This window comes from Gouania willdenowi, chromosome 11 (assembly GCF_900634775.1).
Source record: "Gouania willdenowi chromosome 11, fGouWil2.1, whole genome shotgun sequence".
NCBI classification, from domain to species: domain Eukaryota; kingdom Metazoa; phylum Chordata; class Actinopteri; order Blenniiformes; family Gobiesocidae; genus Gouania; species Gouania willdenowi.
In genome coordinates this window covers 26,616,895-26,642,989 of record NC_041054.1, presented here as the reverse complement: position 1 = coordinate 26,642,989, position 26,095 = coordinate 26,616,895, and the positions used below count along the sequence as shown (strand labels likewise).

Here is a 26,095-nt window from a genome sequence, read left to right as displayed (position 1 = left end):
ACAGGCATGGAGAAGATGCAAACCCTGAAAGGTAAGAGTTGTAGTACATGTTGAAGTTTCTGTGTGGACCTGTCTCTCTACTTGTGGGGTGGAGGGTGGTGGGGGGGAGGGGGGGAAATAAACCCCAAGCAGAAAGGGCAGGGGGTTCAGAGAGAGAGCAAGGGTTTTCTTTCCAATGTGAGCATTTAGAAGTGTGTTTTTATTCGCAGAGGTTATGGTCTCTCGCTTGTCAAACCAGTTCCATCAAACTAATCCCACTGTGTCAATGCCTCAGGACCCAACAAGTAGAAAAGAGAGCACAAGGGCTGTTCACGGCTCAAAGTTTTGTCTTGGTCCCCAAAGACCTGTCAGTGCTGCCGACACGCGTACAGATTTGATGCCTTTGCTCTTCCTGGACATGTCAGGGCTTATGCAAAGCAACCTGAGGATGGGTATTTTTCCTCAACTGTTCTGCATTCACAAAGTAAATCACTGGAGAGAACATCTTTTCTTTTCTTACCTCTGGCTCTATGTGCTAACTCTGACGGTAAGTTTCAGGTTTCATGATGAAAAATAAAAATAAACAAACTAAAAAAATCTGACAAAAATAGGAAGTCGGGATGTTTAATTCAAATTATTCCAAAATCAATATAGCTAGTAAGCCTGCACTTTAGCACTGAAACAATACTATATATAACATGTAAAATACATTTTATGTATTACCAATAAACAAAATATGTGCACTTTAATCCAAAAAACACATTTAAAGTAGTTTTGTTTGAAATTATTATTTCATACCTTAAAATACAATCATGGGGAGCAGCCATGTGGGCTGATGTGACGACTACAAGCATCTGAGGTGAGCAATATTGTTATCCTGCATGTTCTTTCTTGTGCAAAGTATCACCAAATTTTGCACAAAGGTCCAGTCCCATCCCAGAATGCCTCAACTACAAAAACAGGGCAATCGCCCTAAAGGTGGCGCTACAGCAAGCCTCTAAAGTTAAAGAAAAATGTAGAAATTCATAACAAATCAACCATATGGGCTACAGATTAGCAACTTCCACCAAAATGTAGCCCCAACACTGAAGGAACTTTTGCACATTTAAATCTATTTCAAATTAAGTCAATAACTATTTTATTTCAAAAACTGTAACAATTATTATCATCTCTTCTTATCTCTTCTTATTATCTCACTACAGCACAACACAAACAATACACACAGATTTTTGATATATCAAAAATTTAACCCACAGTGTCTCAAAATGTTTAACTATAAACATTAATGTAAACATTTATGTCAAAAACCGCATTCTGAATTTCGCTCTCATGCGAGCAATCTAAAAATAGCATTTTTATCAATAAACAAAATATGTGCACTTTAATCCAAAAAACACATTTAAAGTAGTTTTGTTTGAAATTATGATTTCATACCTTAAAATACAGGCTGATGTGACTACTACAAGCATCTGAGGTATAAAAAAAATAAAAAATAGCATTTTTAGATATCATTGTTTCCAATTATGGAGCTAATATCTAATTGTTAAAACAAATTACCAACATCTCCATGCTGTCTAGATGCAATATGTATTTTCGGATTCTTGTTTTGACTGAATTTTTGATCGGTCTACATGTGACATATCCAATTGCCAGAAATTGTGAGTTCAGGTTTCAGCTCAGGCAACATTTCCATTTTTGCCTAAAATTGCAATAATATTATATATAATCTTTTGATAGAGCTTTACATCAAAATTTGGTACAGGTACCCTTTAATGTCTTGATAATATGATATATATAACAATAATTGATTTCTCTCACTGTGAACTTAAACTGCTGTTAGTACAGGTGTACGTGATAATTGCAAACAATTTGACATAAGCTACAATTATTATCAGACCATGTACGATTATCTCATCTCTATAATGTTGGGCAGTCCAAGAAAGGAAAACTCAGTAATACATATGCAGTGTTTATAGTTGGTTCATCTCTGTCATTTTTAAAAAGTGATCTAAGCTTGCATTATTTATTACTTATGGTACTGTATGTGTCAGCCCAGTCTCTCAGAGTTCGTGAAAGAGTCACAAAAATGACTTAATGTACAGTCAATTTTGTACTTTTGTACTTTGGCAACAACCCATCATCAGCAGGATAAAATTAACATTTACTCTTGTTTTTCTTCTCGGTTAAATAAAAAGAAGAGGTCAAAGGTAATGCAACAAAAAAAATAAATAAAACACAACCAATTTTAAACAGTCCACTTTTAGCCTCTGTACTATCTGATCTCCTCATTTGAATTGTTAAATCTGCAAAGAGGCATATGGGCCTCCAGATGCACATGCATATGCAACAATCACAGACTCATTTGTAATGACTCAAAGTCAAGAAAAGCCTCCAAAGTCAACACAGACTTCACAACACAACACTGAGGACTGAGTAAAGCAATCCGTCAAAAACAGAAGAAAAAAAACAACTAAGGTGAGACAACACAGCATGTTGTTTGGTATTTTCTAGAAGATTTTGGGGAATTTAGCTGAATTCTCAATCAAATACATTGCAGCTTTTTGAATGAGGCGATTATTTTATATTGCCTTTTTATGAAAAGTAATCATTTGAAATATATTATTATTTGAGTGTATTATGTGAACTTTGAGAAAAAGATTCTGGGGTTCAAACTAAAAAAAAAATCACACACTCACTCTTTGTCTGTCCTTCAGTCCATTTGTGGCTCTAATTGGCACATTGACTGGGGAGTAAAGGGCTCTTCTTGTGAGCTCAAAGCTTACAGCTGTTCTGCATGCTTGGTTGCATCTGTTCAATGGAAAGGACTTGTCACACTGCATACAACAGCTCTCCCCATGGAAACAGAAGAAGAAGAAGAAGAAGAAGAAGAAGAAGAAGAAGAAGAAGAAGAAGAAGAAGAAGAAGAAGAAGAAGAAGAAGAAGAAGAAGAAGAAGAAGAAGAAGAAGAAGAAGAAGAAGAAGAAGAATGTTTTTGTGACAGTTCAGAGTTTTTTGTACCCGGTCCAAACTGGTTAAATGGATAATGAGCAGTGTTGGGTGGTAACGCGTTACAAACAACGCGTTACAAACAACGTGTTACAAACAACGCGTTACAAACAACACGTTACAAACAACGTGTTACAAACAACGCGTTACAAACAACGTGTTACAAACAACGCGTTACAAACAACGCGTTACAAACAACGCGTTACAAACAACGCGTTACAAACAACGTGTTACAAACAACGCGTTACAAACAACGCGTTACAAACAACGCGTTACAAACAACGCGTTACAAACAACGTGTTACAAACAACGCGTTACAAACAAACAACGCGTTACAAACTACGCGTTACAAACTGCGCCACCGCTATTTTTTACAGTAACTAGTACTCTAACGCATATTTTTTAAAGAAATAAACTCAGTTATATTTACAACATGGTGTGTTTGGCCATTACTTGGCTAGATGCAGTGTACTTCCTGTTTACAGTGGTGCTAAATTTATTTGCTTGATGCCGTGCCAACCACAGTAAAACAGAAGAAGAAGAAGCATTGTCGGTGGTAACGTGCGCTAATCATGGCGAGTAAATGTGAGAGCAAGATGAGATTTTCAAAGTGGAAATGTGGGCATTATTTTACCAATCTTCCTTCATCCCTCTAAGCTAACGCTGCGTTGGTGGACGTGAGGGAAGCCTCTGCACCAAAACAACAGCGGCTAGATTTTTACCGGACTGTGACTGTTAGCCAGGGACAGATCAGCAAAGCTATTGCACAGTATGTTGTTGTAAACATGTAGCCTGTCGATACTGTGGAGCCACCTGCTTTCAGCAGCTCGATAGCCTGATACCATGTCCTATTCATTGCATTGTATAGCTCAGAAAAATGCTTTGATTTTTTTCCCCATATTTATTTTTATAAGAATTAAAATCTGCACGTGGAATGCTTACAGCTTCTTTTACTTTACTGAGCAAAGGTTGAAAAATTGCTGTTTTAATTTTGGAGCAGCTGTTTTGTGCTTAATATGCACATAATTTATTGTTTTATAGCGGTTTTTATAAAGCAGAGTTGGTCAAAATGTATTCTGAATGTAAATTCAGATTGTTTTCATTTATTTATTTTTGAAGGTTTTTTGTGTTTATGTTGTACATTGTTGCTAAACACAAACATTTTTATGATGGTAAAGCCACTTTAATTTTTGATCTTTGATTCTGAATAATATTCAGCTTGTTTTGTGTTATTTATTTCAAAATTCATTGTAACATTTTCAGTTTCTGCTGGTCTCAGGTAAATAAACTGGCATTGAAAATATACTTGTTTCAGTCAGATTGGTGTTTGTAAAGACTAATACTGAGCAGAGTTTAGTTCTGTGAATGCAAAGGATTAGAAACACAATACAATGTCATTTATCAGAGGCTTTTATCCAAAGCAATATTAATACAGAAGCAGTAGGGGTAGGAGGGATTCAAACCACTGACTCTTTGATTACAAGCCCGCTTCCTAAACCACTATTGCTCCACCACAGAGTTGATCAACACTGGATTATTTTATTAATACAGCACTGATATGAAGCTGTACGGACACTAATGACCCCAAAAAATAGCACATTCTTTAATTCTAAGGAACCTAAAAGTTACTTTTTCCAGTAACGCATTAGTTTTTGGTCGAAGGGATCAAAATAGTAACTGAGTTACTTTGTGAATGAAGTACTAGTAACGGTAACTAGTTACATTATTTCAGTAACTAGCACAACACTGATAATGAATTTTACATTTCAACTCGGTGTGTACGTTCTCACACACACAATGTGCTAAAATCATCATTGAGGTGTCTGTTGAATGTGCTGACACTAAAAAAAAAACAACTATGAATTAATGCCTTTTTTTTGACTGACACAAATTGCTGATGTGGCCAAGACAAATACATTCAGGAGTTTGCACAAACTTAACTTAAACTTAAAATAACAAATAGACGATCATCATCACATTTATCAACACCGAACGCAGCATTAGCCATTCAGGAAGCAGAACACAATGTGCATTCATACGCTGTAAAAAAAAAAATGCATCCAAAATTGCACTGTAAAAAAATCTGCAAAACACTGAGGCCGCGAAAGATGCATTGTAATATAGTGAGGAACTACTGTAAATCAAAAAGTTATAGTTCTCAATAAGTTATTTCCTTGTGTATTTACAGATTATTATTATATTTTATTATATATTATTCCTTAACATGGTTGGGTAAAATTCAGTCACATTTCACTGTCGGCTACGTTGTATATGACATTACATTATCATGTTTTTTAAGTATGCAGGAGTAGGGGTACATAGCTTCAAATTAAAGGTCTGAAGGGGTACGCGACTGCAAAAAGTTTGGGAAACACTGCTATAGAGTTTAAAGCTGAAGCTATCGGGTCAAAGGTACAGACTGGCATTTATGATGAGGGGTTTATGATGAGGCTTCTATTGGCCACATAAAAGACATGGGAGTGACTGAAGAACTTGGTTTGACCCAGGTCCTGGTAAGTGAGCTGATCATCACCTCCCCCTGGGCCAAACATTCCAAAAGATTCCAGACATACCAGCGCTGCATTAACAGAGGCCAGGAAGAGAGAACAATCTGTAGTCTGCATGGGTGAGAGAAAACATCAGTCAGACAGGATTTACCCTGACTGACTGCTGCACGTCTCCTGTACGGAATATAAGAGACGTCACAGGCAAAATCCAAAAAAGGCTAAATAAATTTGCCATTTGATATGGAAATAGTTAATGGGTGATGGGACAGTATCACCAATACTTCAGCTTGTGTGGGGTGTTTCTGGTCTTCAGTTAGATAAACTAGCAAAGAAAGAAAAAATAGAGGTTGGAGCACTCGCCAAGACTCAGTAATGCAGTGAGTTACTGTAGATGGTCAGTGGCAGGTTTTGATATGGGCAACATGGGCAACCGCCCAGGGTGGCAATCTCTAGGGGGCAGCACGAGAAAAGAAAAAGAAAATCATCACTTTCATATAGCGCTGCTGCACTGACTGAGTGGCCATCCTCATAAATTATGAGGATTCACCACCTGGAAACCACACCATAGGTGAAAAACTAACAAGGACATGATTCATGACTTGACCCGCACCAAGGCAAGACGAGTACATTTTTAGTTTCAACAAAACATTAAAAAAGTATGTTTTTGGGTTGATTTGTAGTTGTAGTTTTTTCTATTTTTTTTGTTTAATCTTACCATTGTTTTTATTCCCATAATATTATATTTTATTATTATTTTTATTTAACCTTTTCTGACAGTACACTTAGCTATACAGAGTTTACAAGCTTTAAATTGCACTATTTTGCAAAATACTTTGTTTTACTTGTTTTGTATATAGTTTTCTTGAATGTTAATAGTTATGGAAATGTTAAACCTCAAACGTGTATAATTTATTTTATAAATTGGCAGAACCAGAATCCTCATGTACAAAAAGTTTGTATTCAAACAGAACCCGACATACAGCCTATTCTATGCTAACGTTTGGATATAACAAGATTAAAAAGAGTGTGGACATGTGTGCTGCCTCAAGAAAACTGCAGTCGTGTGGACATTTCTACAGCTTTTAATGCTGTTAGCGGCACTATCTATCTATCTATCTATCTATCTATCTATCTATCTATCTATCTATCTAGATAGATAGATAGATAGATAGATAGTGTCGTGGTTCATGGGGTAAAAAGGGAAAACCATTTTACAGCCAGTGGTGATACAGGAAGGCAGTGTGCCCAACAGTAGATCTTGTTAACCGAATATTTGTCATCATTTTAAAAATGTTGTTTGACAGATTGTAATTCACAACCCTGACCACTTGCTATGGAGTGAGTATATCAACTACACTGTAAGCAAAGCTGTTCATTTATGGCCATTTTCCAACAGCAGGGCCATTAAAAACTAACTTTTCACTTGGATGTTAGATTTCAACGCTTGTAATTCCAGTTTACAGGGATTTTTGTGACACTGTCAGTCAAAATGACTGACTCCATTACAAACAATGGATTTGTTGACAAATGGTCATCTCAAAAAAGTTTCTAGTTTTTAGAAGAATGCAAAGATGGTGCTAAAGCAGAAAAGTGGCGTTGAAGGCATAGTGCAGATGTCTGGCCTCATTTAACACCCTCAGTTATGAGTGTTGTACACTCTTGTGACTGTCTTAAAGGAGCCACGCACTGAATGGCTCAGTGCTCTAAAAACTGCATTCAGCAACTCAAACCTGCCCTGAAAGCAGCCACACTAGAGAACTTACCACACATTTTGTCCCAAATGAAGAAAAAAGTCAAAAGTGGTACAAAATGTTGGTGTTGTGCTGCTACTGATTAATATATGACCCTTTGTGGCATTTTTCTCCAGTGACTTTCACCCAGTATTGTTTTACTTGTAAAACCATATTGAGTTAATAATGTCTACCACCATTTTCAGGGAAAATATCGAGATATGGGTACTGTTGTTTTTTTACTTCATTCAGTTAAAATGTTATCATCTGAATCATTTAGATTCCAAAAAAGTACTTTCAATAAATAATATATATATATATATATATTATAACAAAGAACAATCTCAGTCCAACCTTATTTTACAAGAGCCTTTTTTTCTGAATAGGGGAGTTTAACTGTTTGATGTGAGGAGGTTTGGTCCTACCTTACAGCCCTCACATGCACTGACTCCATAGTGGTATCCAGAGGACTTGTCCTGGCAGACGAAGCAGGGCTTGTAGACTCTGGGAGGGGGTGGTGGAGATGGTGGACTGGGGACCAGCTCTTCAGAACTGGTGCTCTGTGTTTCAATGGCTGCAGGGATCACAAAAGCAAACACTCAGTGGGTTGTTCTCAAATGAGGTTATCATAAAACATTTGTTGTAAAGGGACTAGCGGAGAGGAGCCTTACAGCTGCTGGCAATGATCATTTTTAACAGATAAACATAGTGTAGGACTCGTAGATCAATAAATCAAAGATAATTTACTCCCAAACAAATGTGGAAGGTTGAAATTGCCAATTGATGGGTTTTTTTTTAAATCTCTACCATAAACAAGGCATTTGTTGGCAAACAGAAATAGCCGAATACTATGCGTAGTGACATCATATAATGAGGATTACCTTGAAAAATGTGGAACAAAAATGGTGTCAAGTGAGCCACTCCTCTAGCCAAGAAACACCAAAAATCACAGTAAGAATGAATTAAAAACACTTCTTAGACAAAATGTTCCACTTTGGCACTGTCTCTTTATTCTTCTACGACGTTCCTGATCACATACAGCAATGCGCAAAACTTTTCCTAAATTAAGGTCACATGAACGTTTGTCAACAAACTGGTGGAGATCAAAACCTTGGAGTGGAATGATAGAAAATATTTGATAAAGTGATATTACTCAAACAGAGAACAATAGTCTGTAATAGTAGGTATGGGGAAAACTGACCCATCTATAATCAACCAATGGGTTACAGATAGGAAAGCATACACCTTGAATGTTCCAATCTTATTTTATTGTAAAACATTAAACAATACCTGTGAAACAATACAAACTTGTTTACTGCACATGAGATAGTTATCTCAGATATGAATGAGAACTTTAAAATAAATACTAAATCACATCATTTTCTTTAGTTTTTAATTTTTCACATTTTTGAAATTGGTCTGCAACTAATGACTGTTGTAATAGTTGACAAGTCATCGATTACTGAAACGATTAATCGACTAATAAGATGATAAATTGTACAATTATTTGCTCTAAGTTGCGATAATCTTTTACATTTTGTTTGGGGCAAATAAGCTTTTTTTTATTGTGTCAAGGGTGAAACTCTCCCAGACATGATATGGACTAAAACATTTATGCCAATAATTTCTAGTATTTATCACAGTAATGATAACAATTACGACAAATAAAAACAACAAAATAAATAAATAAAACAATCCCCAACTTAAAGTATAAACAGATTCTGTACAAACACAAAATAAATTGAATACATCATCACTAGAATCTGCTTCAGTAATAACATTTACATATTCTTCATGGGCTGATATTTTATGGAATATATTTTGTGCATGTGTGCATGTATAATTAAAAATACTGCTTTTCACAAGTTGTGATTGGTGAATAGTGATGTTTTATGCTATTATTTATTTCACACAACGTATGACATGTTAGCTTTTATTCTTCCATACAAGTTTTAGATGTTAACATATAGTAAACCACTGACCCTTTGTGGTTTGGTGACGGTAAGCCATGTACTTTTTACTTGCTCTTTGTCAAAAAGTGCACAGCAAAAAAATCACAAGGTTTGAGGTAGATGATAAAATAATAATCTACAGGACAAACTAATAAAACATCTTAAACCACCAATAAAGTGTCCTGAGTTTCCTTGTCGTGCAAAAAGAAAAAATGTCCAAATTACTTACAGGACAAAATCTCCTAAAAGTCAAACATTCCACAAAAAAATTAAGTGCAGTATGTTTATCATTTTCAAAAGCCAACGGGTAATGACATGAATTAGCATGACACTGGTAAGTTGCGATCCTTTGCTCTTTTTTGTGTAATACTGCCAAACTGTCGACATGCTAAGTTGACCGTGCTCCGGCAGACGCATGCACACATACGCACCAGTGGCTGACTTGCAGACCTGTCTGGAAGTAGAAAAGATCAGTTTCATATGCAAAGATCGGCCCAATCACAAATCCCCCAAAATTAAGGAAATCGACACTGATCGGTCAGTGCATCCTTAGTTACAAACATAATTACTGAAAAACTATGAATTAGACGATCCTGAAAAACAACCTCAATAAATCCAAAAAAACAATATTATATGGCAGATTTTAGATGCCGGCTGATATAATGTGACACTTGTTTTTTGTTGATATCAATAGTGGATCAGGACACCCTTACTTAAAATTATTTTTCACATCTACAAAATCATCACAGCACAAAAGGTAATTTGTCCTTTGATGATACACATGGCCTACTGTACACAGTAAGTTAAATGGAATCACCACCACACATTAAACAAAAACAATAATTTGTGTAAAAATAGTACAAAACCAAGTGGTTTGAAATATTCACGCTTTTAGCACACCGGTAATAAAAAGGATCTGCACCTGTAGAAAGAGAAACCTATATAGTAAATCTATATAGTAAGTGGAGTCCACAGCATGTCAGCAGATTAGATTACATTCTTCCGTACTTCATCAGAGTAAACTCAATTACTCTTGGTAAGAGACGAGTTCTTATAATTACTGGATCCTCGTCCCTGCATGGAATTCCCTGTCGGTTTAATCTAATCATCCACTACATTCACCCTGTCTTACTTTTATTTGCATGGCAAATTAGCCGCTTCGCATTTGACGAAGCTGCCATGTTCGAGGGGAGACTCAACAAGTCTGTGGCGCACACAGCACCAGCCCTGAGGACGGATGTGAGAACACTGAGGTTAATTACAACAAAACCATGTTTGAAATATATCAGTTCTCCTTCTTATCAAGCTTAGAAAATTATTCTGAGACCATGTTAGGAAACTTCTTTAAATTTGGAACATTTAAAGACTTGATGTCATGTTACCGACTTTGATGCTCTCCATTTCAAGAGGCATTCAACACATTCATGTTGGAGGGTTTTTTTCTTTGCTTATTCAATGACTGCAGCGAGGTCTGGTTTCAGTGCTGAGGACAGACCCATGTTTTCACTGAAGTCGGGTCGATTCATGGGCCCGAATGTTCCAAATGGTTTGTCCTGTGTTGCTGGCAGAGAGCAGGAGCAGCTTGCACATAAAGCAGATGCACAGTGTGACAGTGTACTGGAGCGTTGCCAAAGATGGGACACAAAAAACCATCTTATAGGGAAGGAGGTGTAACAGACATTTTTTTGTACCTCTCACAACACGTAGGGCCTCTAAAATCTATTTTATTTTTTTTCCAAATTCCAATGTTTTCCACATTAATGTTTTTATATTCCATTTTTTGTGTTTTTTTTTTTCAATATTAATACATTTTTCAGAAAATATTAGTTTTTAACTCTTGTGAGGAAACAAATAAAAAGAAAGCCATAATTAAACTAAAATGTATGTCAAAAATAGAAAAAATATTTAAAATAATGAGCAAGATACAATTAAAAGGTATATATAAGTTGTAGTGACATAGATTATTCTGACTGCTTTTTAGTTCTTTACATGGCTTATAAATATGTATGACAGCGGCAATAATTTCACTCAATTCCCCCTCAGGGATCAATGGTTTACTGAATCTGATCAGGTTTATTGATTACATTTTGATCTACTTAATTTAAATTAACCTAATTTAAATGATCCTGATGGCATAATTCCAGACCGTAATGATTAAACAAAAACAAATGAATGCAAGGATGCATCAGTTATTTCATCACTAAGGGTCAGAATGTTTTACAGTATCAGAAGTTATCATTAACCTACGACATTTCAGACTCTACAATACCTGGTATTGATGGTCTCGTCCACAACAACAGAACAACTTTATCCACAGATCTTCTGTAGCTCTGATGAGATGTTATTTAAACACATTGAGCAGGTGAAGTTGACCATGTTTTCACGGGGCACCACTGCGCTTCACGAAAGAAACAGAAACAGACACATTAAAGTTAAGCGGGCAATGGCGGCTCCGTATTTTAGAGTGAGGAATGAGTTGTGTAGTTTTTTGTTAGCTTCGGGTGGTTTATACGGCGTTTGAAGCAGCCAGGACGGGAGGGGGGCGGGTGGTGCACCTAATGAGTAGTCCCCGGCAAAAACGTTCCTTCCCTTACGGTAACAACATTTCATCAACATTCTGTCAATTTCCGCATTCAACAGTTTTCATTGGTCAATTCTGTGATTCCGTTCACGATTCCGTTAATGTGGATTTTATAGGGCCCTAAAAACGTACAATGAAAACCCTTAAGAGAGCATGAGTGAGTACAAGACAAGGAACTATTACCATTTTCTCATGAAATTCTAAAAAAAACAAAACAAAAAAACCTTCATTTCAGTATCAAAATCTTTGTTTAGTTGGTAATGACACTCAAAGTTATATTGATTTTGGTGAAACAAAACTTGTTGAAATATCTGTGTTTATTTATAGCATGTGTGCTACTTCTGAGACTATTAGCATTTTTATCTGTTTCATCTTACAAAATCTAAACATAAACATCTGCTAATGATAAGACTGCGGGAGCATCCAGAGAAAACTAGGGGATAAAATGTAAACCTCACACATAATGAAAGGTTTTTCCCAGCAGGAGATCACATGTTAACTACTGCGCTGCATTTAGTAGAGAGACAGATGGACAACTTTTATCACAGCGGACACCACAAAATGTGATTGTATCTGATTTGAGGGCCACATTATTAACATTCATGTCAACATTTGGAATAATAACCAATCTGAGCATTAACACAGGAAACAAGAAAAAGTTTATTTGTCATATTGTAAATTTTAGTCTTTTTATAAATATATTTTGGGTTTGTTTTGTGTGGTAGGAGAGTTCTTTTGTGTATTTCTGTAGTTTGGCATATTTTCCTGTCATTTTGTGCATTTTTTGTTGTCATTTTGAGTGCTCTTGTGCATTTTGTGTTTTGAAATTTTTCTTTTTCAATTGTTCAGTTTGTATATTTTTCCGTTATTTTTGTGTATTGTTGCTGTGTTTTTTTGTCCCCATTTGATATATGTTTGTAATTTGGAGTTCTATCATCCTGTTGTTGCTTTCGTTTTTTGTGTTTTTGTCCTTGTTTAGTATATTTTCCTGTAATTTGTGTATTTTTGTCATCTTGTGTGTTAATGGAGCCATTTTTGTGTTTTAGAATTCATTTTTTATATTTTGTTGTCATCTTTTACTGTTATATTTGTGTATTGTTGCTGTCTTTTTGTCTTTGTTTAGTATATTTCCCTGTCATTTTGTGTATTTTAGTTATTTTGTGTTAGCTTTTTATGTATTTTTGTTGACATTTTGTATATTTTTTTTAATTATTTTTGTGTATTGTTGCTAACCTTTTTTGTGTTTTTGTCCTTATTTAGTATACTGTCCTGTCATTTCATGTATTTTTCCACATGTTGTGTGTTATTGGAGCCATTGTTTGTGTGATTTGGATATCTTGTTGCAAGTTTCCTAAATGTGTACCACAGTAATGAACATGTTACAACACGTTACTTTATTTACTTCTGTTGCCGAGGAAAATGGAGGACTGACAATGAGTATCAGCCTTAACAGGGAGGTGGTGACCATCATCTATATGGAGAGGAAAAGGACTTTGGTCCCACTCTGAGGACAACAGCACCTAAATCCAGCACCTCCGTCTATTTCAAGCTTCTGGCTGCTTCTGAGCAGCAGTGTGACCACTTGCAGACAGATGGGATGCATAAAGGCAGATGCATTACACCTGAGTGTGTGTGTGTGTGTCATTGTGGGGGCGGTCATTGGATGCACCTGATAGAGTAGATGCACCTTTTTCAATTTTCTGCGTGATAAAACTGCGAGTGGACTTAGCTGCATGCTAACGTACACACAGAGTTCCATTAGAGGAATAAAGGCTGGTGACAGACTGGTGCACACGCCGCCTCTGGAAGCATTTGTGGCTGCAGAGGCAGCAGACTGAACCCTTAGCCCCTGGCTGAACCTGACGGTGGGGTCAAACAGGAAAGCACACACTCCCCGGTGGAGGCTGCAAGCTGAATGGGGGGAAAAGACTAGAGAAAACAACCCCTCTGATTGGCCTGTCCACTAGGACTGAGGCCAATGGCACCAGCAACAAGCTGATACACATAGCTCACACTGGATTTGAGCATTAAACAGCCAGTCCGAGACATGGAAAACAGTTACGCACAACTGAGGGAACCTTATTCTGTTGTAAATGCTATCTCTTACCCAGTGTGTGCAGCAGTAAATGAAGTGAGGGGATTGTTTCATCAAAACATGTGAGGATTAAAGGGTTAAATCAGGATTTGTCTGACTGATGAGATAAAGAGTTCAGGACGTGCATATCTCATCAGGTCTCCATCATATAATAAGATCAGCGTACCATGATGTGTCACTCACAGCAGCTCCAGCCACTGGATGTAAGCCTTTGCTTTTCTCTATTTCAAACACTTAAAGCTGCTGCACTTTAATTTAAAAAATGTAAATGTACCTTTTTTTAAACTGAATCTCTATTTAAATCCAAAAGTTGTTCTCATCCACCACTGATTCCAGTGTGGCCCAAAAAACTCTGCCAAAGTGACTTTTCTGCTGCTTTTACGGATTGAAAGTTGTTGGCAAAACAATGGTGGATGTTGAAATTTTGGCTTTTTCACGGAAACTGAAGAGATTGAATGTCTCACAGAGTATTGTTACCATAAAAAACCAGAACAAAAATTACATCAAGTCATCCTTGTCTGGCAAAGAAACAAAAGAAAAAATATCGGAATGAAGTAAAAACACTTCTTAGAGATTAGAGCTGTCCCAAACGATTAATCCAACAATTATTTTTTCTATTATTCCAAAGATCAATTTTTCAGGTAACGATTATTTAACATCACTTGATCAATGCTACTATTCATACAACAAAGACCTCAAACCATCTCTTGTTAACATTTCATCAACATTTATTGAACATTTCTTTATTCAAACACTTAAAGCTGAAGTATGTTGAATAGTGAGACACTCCACACTCATAGAGACTAGTGACAAATATAGGGACTTCTTGTGTTACTGGAAAGTTTTCTGATGTTTCAGAGACATGAAAACACGCATCACTCGTTGCTGTGAGGACAAGTAAGAGGCTCACGCACAAGCAGCAGCTGATCAGAGCAGAAAGACGCTCCACATCCTCACTGCAAATTATTTGTGTCTGTTCTTTTCACTGATATATCCTAGTAGAAGTAGAAGTACTGAACTTGAAAATGTACTCAAGTACAAGAATGTCATACATAAAATACTCAAGTACAAGGTAGCTCAATTAAATAGTACTCAAAGTAAAATTTGCTAGTTAATTTCACCCCCCATGTTTATTTTGGTAACAAATCCTGCCACGGTTCCCTTGAAAATAGTAAAACTCAAAAAGGAAGAGACCAAATTTTGCACAATTGGAACTTAATTTATTTTACACATAGGTATCTGTATAAAATAAAAGCTTTGTCAAAATATACAATTATTTTTAAAATAAAATAGCACCAATTAATGTAATTCAAAATAAAAAAATTCAACTCTGAAACTGAGAAAATAACCGGCATTTAATGCTGTTTTGGTGCTGTGCATTACGTTTAATCTGGTTGGACGGCGATGATGTGATGCAGTTGATTGCTGTCTGGCTTCATTTTTTGTAGTTTCACAATGTCTGTTGGTCATTTTAAAACAAAAATAATATTTTACTTAGTAACGGTTGGGTTGTAGAAATGTAACAAATTACTTCACATATTTTAAAACTTACTTATGTACAAGTAAAATTACTGATTTAGAAATATACTCAAAAAAGTAAAAGAACCCATAAAAGCAACTAAATTATAGTAATTTCAGGAACCCATTACATTCACTTCAATATTTTCAAGCTATATCATGATATATATATATATATATATATATATATATATATATACATATATATATATTTTTTTTTTTTTTTTTTTTTTGCGCTTGCCTTGAGATGATGCTTTGATGCATACAATCGAATGGCAATACTCCATATATATTGAAATTTTCTCTGTGATGTAATGGGGGTTTCTCCTAACTATTATAGCATAGCGTACCTGTTAGTTTCTTTTTTCAGAGGCAAACCCCACAGTAACTCTCAAAAACCATTATTTTACAATATTTCAAGACAGTTAAAGCCACATGCCAAATGTCACACAGTGACCTTTATTAACATAAGTGTAGAGAACAATATTATCATTTATTAAAAAAAACACAAATTATGTGCATTTATGCACATTTTAAAAACAACTTCAGCTGACCAAACTGCTGCAGTTTTTTTTTTAAATAATTACAATTACTTATAAATTATTTATCTATTATTACTGACAATTGTTAATTTATCAGATACTATTAGTCAAAGTATCATAATATAACAGTTACCACTACTAACACATGCGTTGATAGCCTTCTGACTGTCCCTGTAAGGGAGCCATGGTAACGTAAGGTCAGAGTTGAGTCAGACCTGCCTACTTCCTGATTTGTACTGAGCTCATAGACGGAGTTTTATGTTACTTTTCTATTACCACCAAATAGAAGCAGAGTTCGAGTTTCCCCTGCTTACAATAAACGTGTAGTGTGTATGCACTTATTCACTCGCACACAGTGACACTCTGACGCCAAATCATTTCCAATTTTTTTAACCATTATTCTTTTTTTTATTCATTTTTTATTTACTCTTCGTTCGACTGTGTCTCATAATGTTGTCACTGCGGCTGCAGAGGTGAGTGAGAGGAGGAGGGGGGTGTTTGGTCAGCGCGTGGTTTGAGTTTCACTCAGGAACAGAGCGGGGGGGGTGGGGGTTAAGATAGACAGAGGAGAAAAAGGCATACTGACGGCTCTACAGAAGACAAAAAACAATATTACGATATAGAACCTATGCTATATCTCTTAAAAAACTATATCAATATTTATTAAAAACTCAATATATCACCCAACCTTAATTTATGCATAGGGATTATTTTCCAATCTGAAAGATTATGCGTTTGTGTGGAGGAATATTAGTCCCAGCTGATGACTCGTGCCCTCCTCCTCTTCCTCCTCCCTGTTCCCATCAGCTGGAAAGGGATTTGCTCTCTCTACATGAGAGTGCTGAGTGTACAGCTAGTTTAGCGAGGGCCCAGTCAGAGGAAATGGTCAGAGTTCACAGAGAGTACAGCGAACTGGAGGCTAGGTTTCTACTCTGGCTCTGATGGACCCCACCCAGGAATACCAGGAACAGCTTTAAACACTCAAAGCAAAGAAAAATAATGTTGACGTCTGGTGAGGAAATGGAAGAGGAGAGGTGAGGGTCTGCGTTTCATCAGCCTCTTAAAATCCTGTTCCTGATGGAAAGGCTGTTTGTGGCTTAACCTTCACTGGTGCTCATGTGTTTGAACTCACCCCGTTGACCCTGTGATGACCCCAGGGTCACTGAGGGGAAAGACGTGGCAGAGAACACAACAGGTGTGCACAAGCCTGCAAAACCTTTCATAAAAACTGTGAGACAAAGACCGGGATAGACATGAATAGAAGAGATAAAGCTGAGGATGAGATAATCTATCACTTTATAAGAGGTAAGAATAAAAAACAAAACCCTAAACAAAAATACACACAATGACTCCAAAATCTTACGTGACAACAAAAAACACACAAAGCCTTTGTTGTTCCGTGTTAATGCTCGGCTTGTTTTGTATATTTGTATTATTTTTATATATATTCTATTTATATTACTGGTCTTTTTCTATTCTTTGATAGTATCATTCTTTACTCTATTAATTAATTATTTTATTTTATTTATTTATAATTGTTTTTCTGATATATATATATATCAGAAAAACAATTATTGCATATATTGCAAGAAAGAGTAACCTTTAAACTATAAATTAAACCAGAGATCAGATTTTTCCACATGCAGTTATGGGCTAATGAAAATAGTAAAACAAAGGAAAAAAAAGTATTTTTTTCGGATTTCAAGAGACCCAAGAACCAATGCATATATGTAACTAATCATTAGTGATGTGAACAGTCTATGTTCATAGCTCAAAGTTGATCAAATTACAGAGAGCTGAGACATATGATACAGTAAGTTTACTGAAGGCCCAAACATGTTCCAGACCTAAACACAGACAAACTTTTTTCAAATTTTGAGGGGCTGGCATATCTACCACATAGGATGTATAGCAGATCTTTTTTCATATTCTGAGGGAGTAGGTGGAGCTATATTACTATACCAAATTTCAGTTTCCTATGTGATGTAGTTCCTGAGATGATTTGCTTGGGATGTCCTAAAATTTGTTGAAATGACATGGAATGACCGTCAAGGGCTTAATGGGGAACTTGGGAATCTTATTTCATTATGTACATGTTCATGCACATAATGATAATTTAAAATCCTTGAATCCTTGAGATTGGTCATTATCCTAAATGCTGACATGAATGTTGCTAATCTGAGCATCAGATTGTGGTAGAAGTTGCTCTTCTCTGTCTTGGACTTGAACTGAACGGGGCGTAGAATATTAGCCTGGCAAAGCAACACCCACTCTCTTACTTTTTGTAAGAAAGTGCGTCTAATACTGTCATTTCTGCTCACTTCCTCGATCCAGAGTAGATTGAGCCAGTCAGAGCCATACAAGAAAAATTGTCATATCCCCTGCGCCAAGCAGCTGTGCTCTGCTCTGTTTTAAAAGACTTGGATATATCATTGAAACCACAAGAAGAAGAGCCCCCCGCCCGCCTCCCCCAGAACTCAAACGCCTTGTGTGTGCTTCCAGACTATCGCCTGTATTAAGCATTACATAATACAAGGAAATTAAAATGGATTCCAGGCTAGCAGAATGTAGCTTGAGACGACACGTTACAACAGTTTTTTTTTTTTTTATCACTTGTTTCATTGAATGATTCTGACTTTACCAGAAGTAGTTTAGTGAGTTAAAGAAATGTTTTTATAGCACTGCTGTATATTTATGCGTAAGGTTGGATATGCTGCAGTGCCTGGAACAGGATAAACAGGCTTTAAACTGGATAATACCTGTGCTTATTGCAAGCCAAACACTTTGGTTGAGGATTTAAGAACTGGCATTATGCCCTTTATTTTTTTCTCCCAAAGTTCACACAAAAATGCCATGAACACTGATTGGCCATATCAATAAAACTAGAGGTGAAAGTAATGGATTACAAGTACTCATGATACTGTAATTGAGTTGCTATTATGGATACTTCTACTTTTTTGAGTATATTTCTAAATCAGTCATTTTACTTGTACTTAAAGGTATAGTAGACGATGTTTAGCTTCCGGGTGGATCATCAAGACTATTGGTCCTCCTAATTGTCAATCATGTTCACAAAAGGCCGTCGTATGTGCTCGTGCCCGGTGAGCACCGGGTCCTTTGAAAATGGATTTTCACTTACCGGTGATGAGTCTGACATAGTGGGAAAAGTGCAAATCTTCTTTTGTAAGGTAAGCTTGTATGATCGATGTCCACACCAACTCGTAAACAAAGCACGAGGAACACGGGGCTCGTGCACGCTCTCCCGCACACGTAGGCGTGTTGTGCATGCACGTTTTTTTTCAAAATGTGGAGAGGGCGTTTCTTTTTTTAAACATCGTCCACAATACCTTTAAGTACGTTTTAAAAAGGTAAAGTAATTCATTATGTTTATACACTCAACCGTTACTAAGTAAAATATTTAAAAAATGGTATTTTAAATCACAGTACTGTACTGATTTCAGGTCAGCAGTTTATGAAGGTACATTAAACATCATCCATATGTTCTTAGTCATGCCATTTCTGATCAACGCCCAGCCACTTTATAGTTCCGGTTGTGGTTTCTACCTATTATGTACATTTGGCATGCCACTTTTTTTGAGTTTGTGAACTATACTTAGAGCCTCATAATTTCTTTATTTTGAATTGAATTAATAGGTTTTATTTTATTTATGAAATAATTTGACATTTTGACAAACCTTTTATTTTATTTAGATATCTTTGTGGAAAATAAATTAAGTTCCAATTGAGCAAGATTTGGTCTCTTTCTTTTAAAATGTGTACATGTATGCAAGGGAACCATGGCAGGATTTAAATTACTACCAAAAATAAACAGTGGCTGCCTCTTGGCCTGAGATCTCTGGGGCTTATGGGGGGCTGCTTCGTCGTGGGGGGGTGGTCTGGGGCTCCTTGGCTCCTTGCTGCTGCCGGCCTGGCTGCACTTTCGAGCCCGGGGCGGCGCCTTTGTTTGCAGAAGCGGTTCTTGCACAGACATCGGTCATGGATGCACTGGCCTTGGGCTTTGGGATAAGCTCGTACTGGGTTTAACCTTAGACACGTTGATCCCAAATATCAGTTTTAGGTATAACCACTCACTCCTCCCCTCTGTTCACCACCACCACCATTATACTGGGTGCTGTGTCACCGGCTTCAATTTCTCCACACTTGTTACCAGACTGGTTTAACTGATTACACAACACAATATGCACAACGATAACATCACATTGCACTCTCGCCTTAAAAAAGTCGACTCTTACCCACCCCTCCCATTTTCTTACCCTGACTCCCTCTTCCCTGTTACATTCCTCCTCACCTAGTTGTAACACTTCCTTCTCTTTTCATATTCTCTTAGGGAAGGCTGGTGATAGTCACAATTATGCAATAAAATAAATTCATTCATTTAATTGCAATAATAAAACATGCATTGCTGTCACAAAAAAATTATACTACTGTTGACCTTCGACAGCATGTGCAGACAAGGCAAATTAAACGTCCTGTTATCAATTTTACAATTTATAAAAAAAAACAACAAAAACCTTGGAAATGTGTAATATTGTCCCAAAACAGAATTTGTAAAACCTTTATTTACCGACAACTGGACAATCACCCTCAGGTTTTGCACAAAACTCTGCGCAGCGTTTCATTGGATATGCAATGAATTTGCCACAACGTGTCACCAGGTAAAATGGTCACCAGTTCAACTAATACACCAACAGCTAAACATGTCTTTGAACCAGAGCTTTTTTTTTTTTAGATTTAAAAGCAGTCGAAACATTCTGAACCACTTGTTCATTACAACACATAAATATATAACAAATGTTTATACATTACATTACAGCTAGGTTTTCTTAATACAACCGATAAATACATTTTAAGTATCAGGCATAAGACTCATTCACTTTTGTTTTACTTTCCATTTTTATCGTTTGTGTTTGAATATTTGGAAAAAAAAATGAAAAGCCAACACAAAGTATTTTCTATCTTAAGTGAAAACTCCAAAAATAAATCAACCAAACAGATGTGAGAGGGGAAATAGTTCACAGCTGCACTAAATACAATAGTGCGTAGAGATGCTCTCTGGGTAACCAAGGCGGGACCAAATGATTTAGATTTCTTTATAATTGAGGCTTTTTATTGTAATGGGATGAGAACTGGTGCAGGGTTGGAGCTATCCATGAGCTATCTATGAGCTATCCAGCCCCTGTTCTATCTGTGCAAAGGAGCTCCTTGATCGCTCTTAATTAACATCCAAACTGGAAGAGGAAGCGCATTAATGGTACGCTTGTTGTCAATTCAGCTAATTAACACTCAGGAGGTTTCCATTATTCTGAATAAATAAAGGAATAAATTCACCCTGGGAGAGTCTTTCTCAAATCTAAGTCTTATTCAAATAGCGGCGCATTCAAACAGGGAAAGGCCAGGCCAGGCAGTGGGGGGGTACAAAAGGCCGGCGCGGGGCTATACACACCCAGGATCAGTTCTTAGTGAGAAAAAAAGCTGTGAAACAGTGAAAGTCAAAGATCAACGCAGTGGTTTTTCTTCTCATTTAACACCTCACGAGTCCAGCGTAAAAAGGCTAGCATGGGCGCCAATTGCACGGCAAATGAAAAGCATGCGCCTCAGCGAGCCGCTCGGGTATAGTTTGATGGCTTATTGAAAATTAAATGGCTGCAGTGATGTAAAGCAAACATTATGTTAACTGAGAGGCCATGTTGGCTCGTCTATATTCAACTTGATGAAGGCTGATGAAGCTAACAAGGCCTGAAACAAAGGCTCGGTTCCATCCTGAGTTTAATAGTTACAGGGTATGTATAAGGATTATTTAAATATTTTTATTTGTGGATTGCCCAACATAAATGCTTTAAAACTCTTCCTCCTAAACAGCGTAGGGACTTAAAAAGAGAGGGGAGGATTTTTAAACACCAAAATTGGTAAATACACACATTTATCAGTTTTTCAGAATAAAACATTTGGCAACAAATATGACTTTTAGGTTTAAATCATTACTTTAATATGCTTTTATCATTGAATAAAAATAAATAAAAGTAAAAATCAACTGTAACAGGTGAAAATGCTATCGGTACTTTAAACTGCCTCTGAACCACATTTTGAATATATTCATTAACTTAATTTTTTTTTTTTTTCCAAAAAAGAAAAATAGTCCTTACATAGTCTCTATTCTTGTGCATTAATAACAACATTTAAAATAAACAATTTATAACTGTTTGGATGTGAAAATATGAAGTGCACGAATGGTGATAAAAATCTAAATTAGCTACGTTTGAAATAAATATAAAATTGAAAAATAGAATATAATCAACAGGTTTTAGACTATTTAAAGGTAACTTACCTAATATGTTACGCCATGCTTTACATCGTAAGCCAGACTCCCTTTAATTGGTTTGGTTTGTTGTGTAACTCTAAAACTAATTTCACTGATAACACTGTGTTTATTTTAAATCTTAAACATGATCAAGGATCTTTTATCAGGTGCCTTCTGATAGGAAAAATAATTGCAAGTGTGCAAGCGACTATCAGAGCGTTGATGAACACCCCATTATTAAAAAAACAACAAAACAAACAAAAAAACAGCCACAAAAATAAAAATCTGCACTACATTCACCACATCTAATTTTATGGCATAAAAAATATTCAGTCTTCTTGTAAAATAAGGTAAACAATCCCCTCAGGTATTGAAACTTTGCATACGGCCCTGTCGCTGAGCGCTTAATGCTGCATAAACATGGGAATCTGATTTTTAAAAAATGTAAAGGATCAAAAGTATGAATTAATAAAACTTGATTAGATGATATTTAAAAAAATATATATTTTGTGAATTACTAGAAATCAATTTGTCTGCAGGGATCAAACAGAATTTTAATTGATACAGCGTGTATAGGCAACACATAAATGCTTTGTGCAGAAGAGTTTTTGATTTTAATTCGATTTTTCCTTAAACATGCACAAAACAAACAGTAAATGTAATCGAGAAAAGTTAAAAAGGTACAATTTGATGAAGTGCATGTTCTGAAAGAACTGAAGCAAAGCCCCTTTGCCAATATATAATTTGATTATCTATAAAAACCTAAACCATAAAATCATGCAATCATTAATAAAAAATTTCACTTAAATATAAATTATTCTTAAATACAAACTATCTAGATAAATCATTTTAAAAAAGAGGTATCAAATTAGTTTTGGTTATCTATAGAAGTTGGTTTATAGTTGCTTTTAAATAGTTTTAATTTGTATACCATAATTTAGCACCATAAACAGAAAACTCTAATTTCTTTAGAGTTGAATAGATGGTAAGCTGTTTAAAATTATAATTCTCTCGTAAAATATATATGTTCCCCAGGCTAATTATGAATTTTTTTGGATGTTGCTGGGTAATTATTTATTCATTACTTTATACAAATCTGACCTGTTTTAAATTCATCTATGTCCCTGAAGTTTCTTATTAAATAGTGAGAAAATGATCTTTGTGGAAGTTTCCTGGCTGGTAATGAAGCTAAAAACCAACCTGAAGATGACTTGAGTAGGAACAAAATGTAAATTCTATTTATTTATTTCTACGAGGTCAGTGAACATTAAGGAACATATATTTAGGTGTGAATATGTACGTAAATGTAAATATTACTGCAGCAGGTTATTCTTATGATCTAAAATGATCACAGGTTGTCCCTAAGCTTAATGAGAATAGTATTTCAAAACGACACAGTCTAACATGGGCATTGTGTGGTTGCAGGTTTCTACCACTTCATTACTGCATTTGAGTTTCTTCTGCAGGTTAAAGGTTGCACACTCCCTTGTTGGGTTGAAGTGCCCTTGAGCAGAGGCTGAGGTGAAGCCACTGAGAGTTTTGTCAGATGAGGATTGACACAAAAGCAGGTTTTTATTGCACATGCAGAGAGGAAGAGTTAACCATTGCAACTTTTTTTTTTTTTTTTTACTTAAAAGCCACAACTCCCAGAAATCGCTGCACTGCCTTTTAAAAGCATCATCCTCTAAACAAGTGCATCAGTCACAGTGTGACAGCAGGCCTGTGATCTCACAGAGAACAAGTGGCTCGTTTGTCTAAATCAGTGTCAGAGCTGCAGGTCGCTCTGCTGTCAGCCTGTGGCCCGGACATCCATCAGCCCGAGACCGGGCGCAACATGCACGAAGCCAGGAAATAAAATAAATAAATAAATAAAACTAAACAGCTACAGTATATGGCAATTTTCACCATATAACATTAGTCATAATAATTTATTTTATATTTTTTACTATCAAAATTAAAATAAAGCTGAAACCTCTGTCAAAATGTTAATATTTCTATTTCTACGGTGATAGATTGAGGTTTTTTTTTTTTTTTTTAACCCACTGAGGGTTATTTAAGGCAACTTGTTATTATTATATTTTGTGTTAATTATACAATCATCACAGTAACAGCAGCAGAAAAAGCAGAAGAATGAGGAGAAGCAGATGAATAAGTTGTGACCTACAGTGTGCGCTCCGCCGGTGCTGCCACTCTCGGTGCGCCAGTCCACTGAGGCAGGCTTTCAGGGCTTTCTCCTGCAGCATGCACGAGGACGGACTGGACGTGTAGAAGTCCAACATCTGTCCGGGACTCACGGCCAGCACGTCCATGCAGTCAAACATGATGTCGGCGTCCCGTCTTTCAGCTCTGTTTGTGCAGTGCGTTATGGAGAAAAATCACCGACATGAGCAACAACTCCATCAAACTCCTCTCTGCTCCCCCTCCCCCTCCTCCTCTTCTTCTTCTTCTTCCTCTCGCTGTGGAGAATTCTCAGCTCTTCTTTCTTTCGTCCTGCTCCGGGATCAGCACTAATTTGGGACCAAATCGCTCATTTTCCTGTTCCGTGTGACGGGACTTCTCTGGGATGTTTGCACTGATACTGCCTCAGACCCGGTCCTGGTCCCGGTGCACCGACAGACAGCAGCGGGAAGCCTCCCGGACCGGAGGATCTTTTTCTCTTCTCTATTATCCATAAAGAGCAGGAGCGCGTTTAAAAAGCAGCGCTGATCCCCTCCGTGATGACGAATCGGCGGCTCCGCGTCCCCCCGCGCGGCTCATTCCCAACTGGTTTGCCATAGAGAATGAAAGATTGAATTGCCTAATATATGCCAGTGAACTTTGAGTGAACCCATCCCGGGCTGCTGACCTTCAAATGACCCAGGCGGGCTGACATCACTGCGGCTCCGCAGCGCAGAACAAGGCGGAGAGAAGAAGCGCAGGAGGAGAACCTGCACACCAAACCATCACAATGTTTATGATGGGAAGTATGAACCCATAGTTTCAGTTGTAGTGGGACAGCAACGTGTGTCTGTGCGCTAGGACTGTTGCTACTGCACTTTACGCACGACAAAGAACAAGGCTTGTCCCAAAGCTGCCAAAATTAAAAAAAAAAAAAAAAAAAAAAAAAAAAAAAGTAGCAATAAGAACAAAACAAGAACATTTTTACATAAAATAAATGATTAAATAAATAAAAGTAAAATAAAAGTACATTATATTTTTCCCCTTTTGTTTAACAATCTATGTTCAATAATTTGACTAAATATTTTTTTAATTTTTCATTTTCTTTGCATTTATTTATTTAATGATGTATTTATATTTCAACGTTTGTATTTTTTCCCACTTATATTTATTTATTTGTATTTAATTTTAATTTTTCCTTTTTTCCCACGTTTATTTAATTATTTATTTAATTTTAATTTTGGTGGGTTTGGTCCTCCATAGTTAGAGCTCGATATGCAACAGCAACCCAAAATTGAACAAGACTCGAGTTGTAAAAAATGTAATAAAACCCAAAATGTTACAGCTGGTCAATAATATGATAACAAGATGCTGAGCCCAAAACGTAAAAAGTTTCAGGTATTACATTGTGGAGCAGCCAGAACATTTTCCCCTAATAGTGTAATAATGTATTACATCACAGAGTCAGTCAATGATTTATGGATTAAAGGGTTTATTGCTTTTCAGTGTTTTTTTTCTTTTCTTCAATTGCTAACAAGCATTGATCTACACTGAAGTCACATGTTCAAAACTCTGAACACAGCCTGCATATCCATCATGCATCTCAGATCAACAGATACTCACATCCCCAAAAGTGTAGCTCACCAGCAAAACACTTCAGCCCCGTGAGGTAGGGTGTCGGGGGCCGGAATAGGGGGCCACATCCCGGC

General features: G+C 36.5%; 1 protein-coding gene across 1 annotated transcript in view; it reads right to left on the bottom strand.

Moving 5' to 3' along the window:
* Window positions 1-24,706, bottom strand: part of LOC114471970 (retinoic acid receptor beta-like) — a 128,129-nt gene extending 103,423 nt beyond the window's left edge. The window contains exons 1-2 of the mRNA XM_028460976.1: window positions 24,394-24,706; window positions 7,648-7,796 (exon numbers count right to left, since the gene is read on the bottom strand). Of these exons, the coding sequence (XP_028316777.1) occupies window positions 7,648-7,796; window positions 24,394-24,550 (306 nt within the window). The 5' untranslated portion in view covers window positions 24,551-24,706. The remainder of the gene's footprint in view (window positions 1-7,647; window positions 7,797-24,393) is intronic.
* Window positions 24,707-26,095: the final 1,389 nt, after the last annotated feature.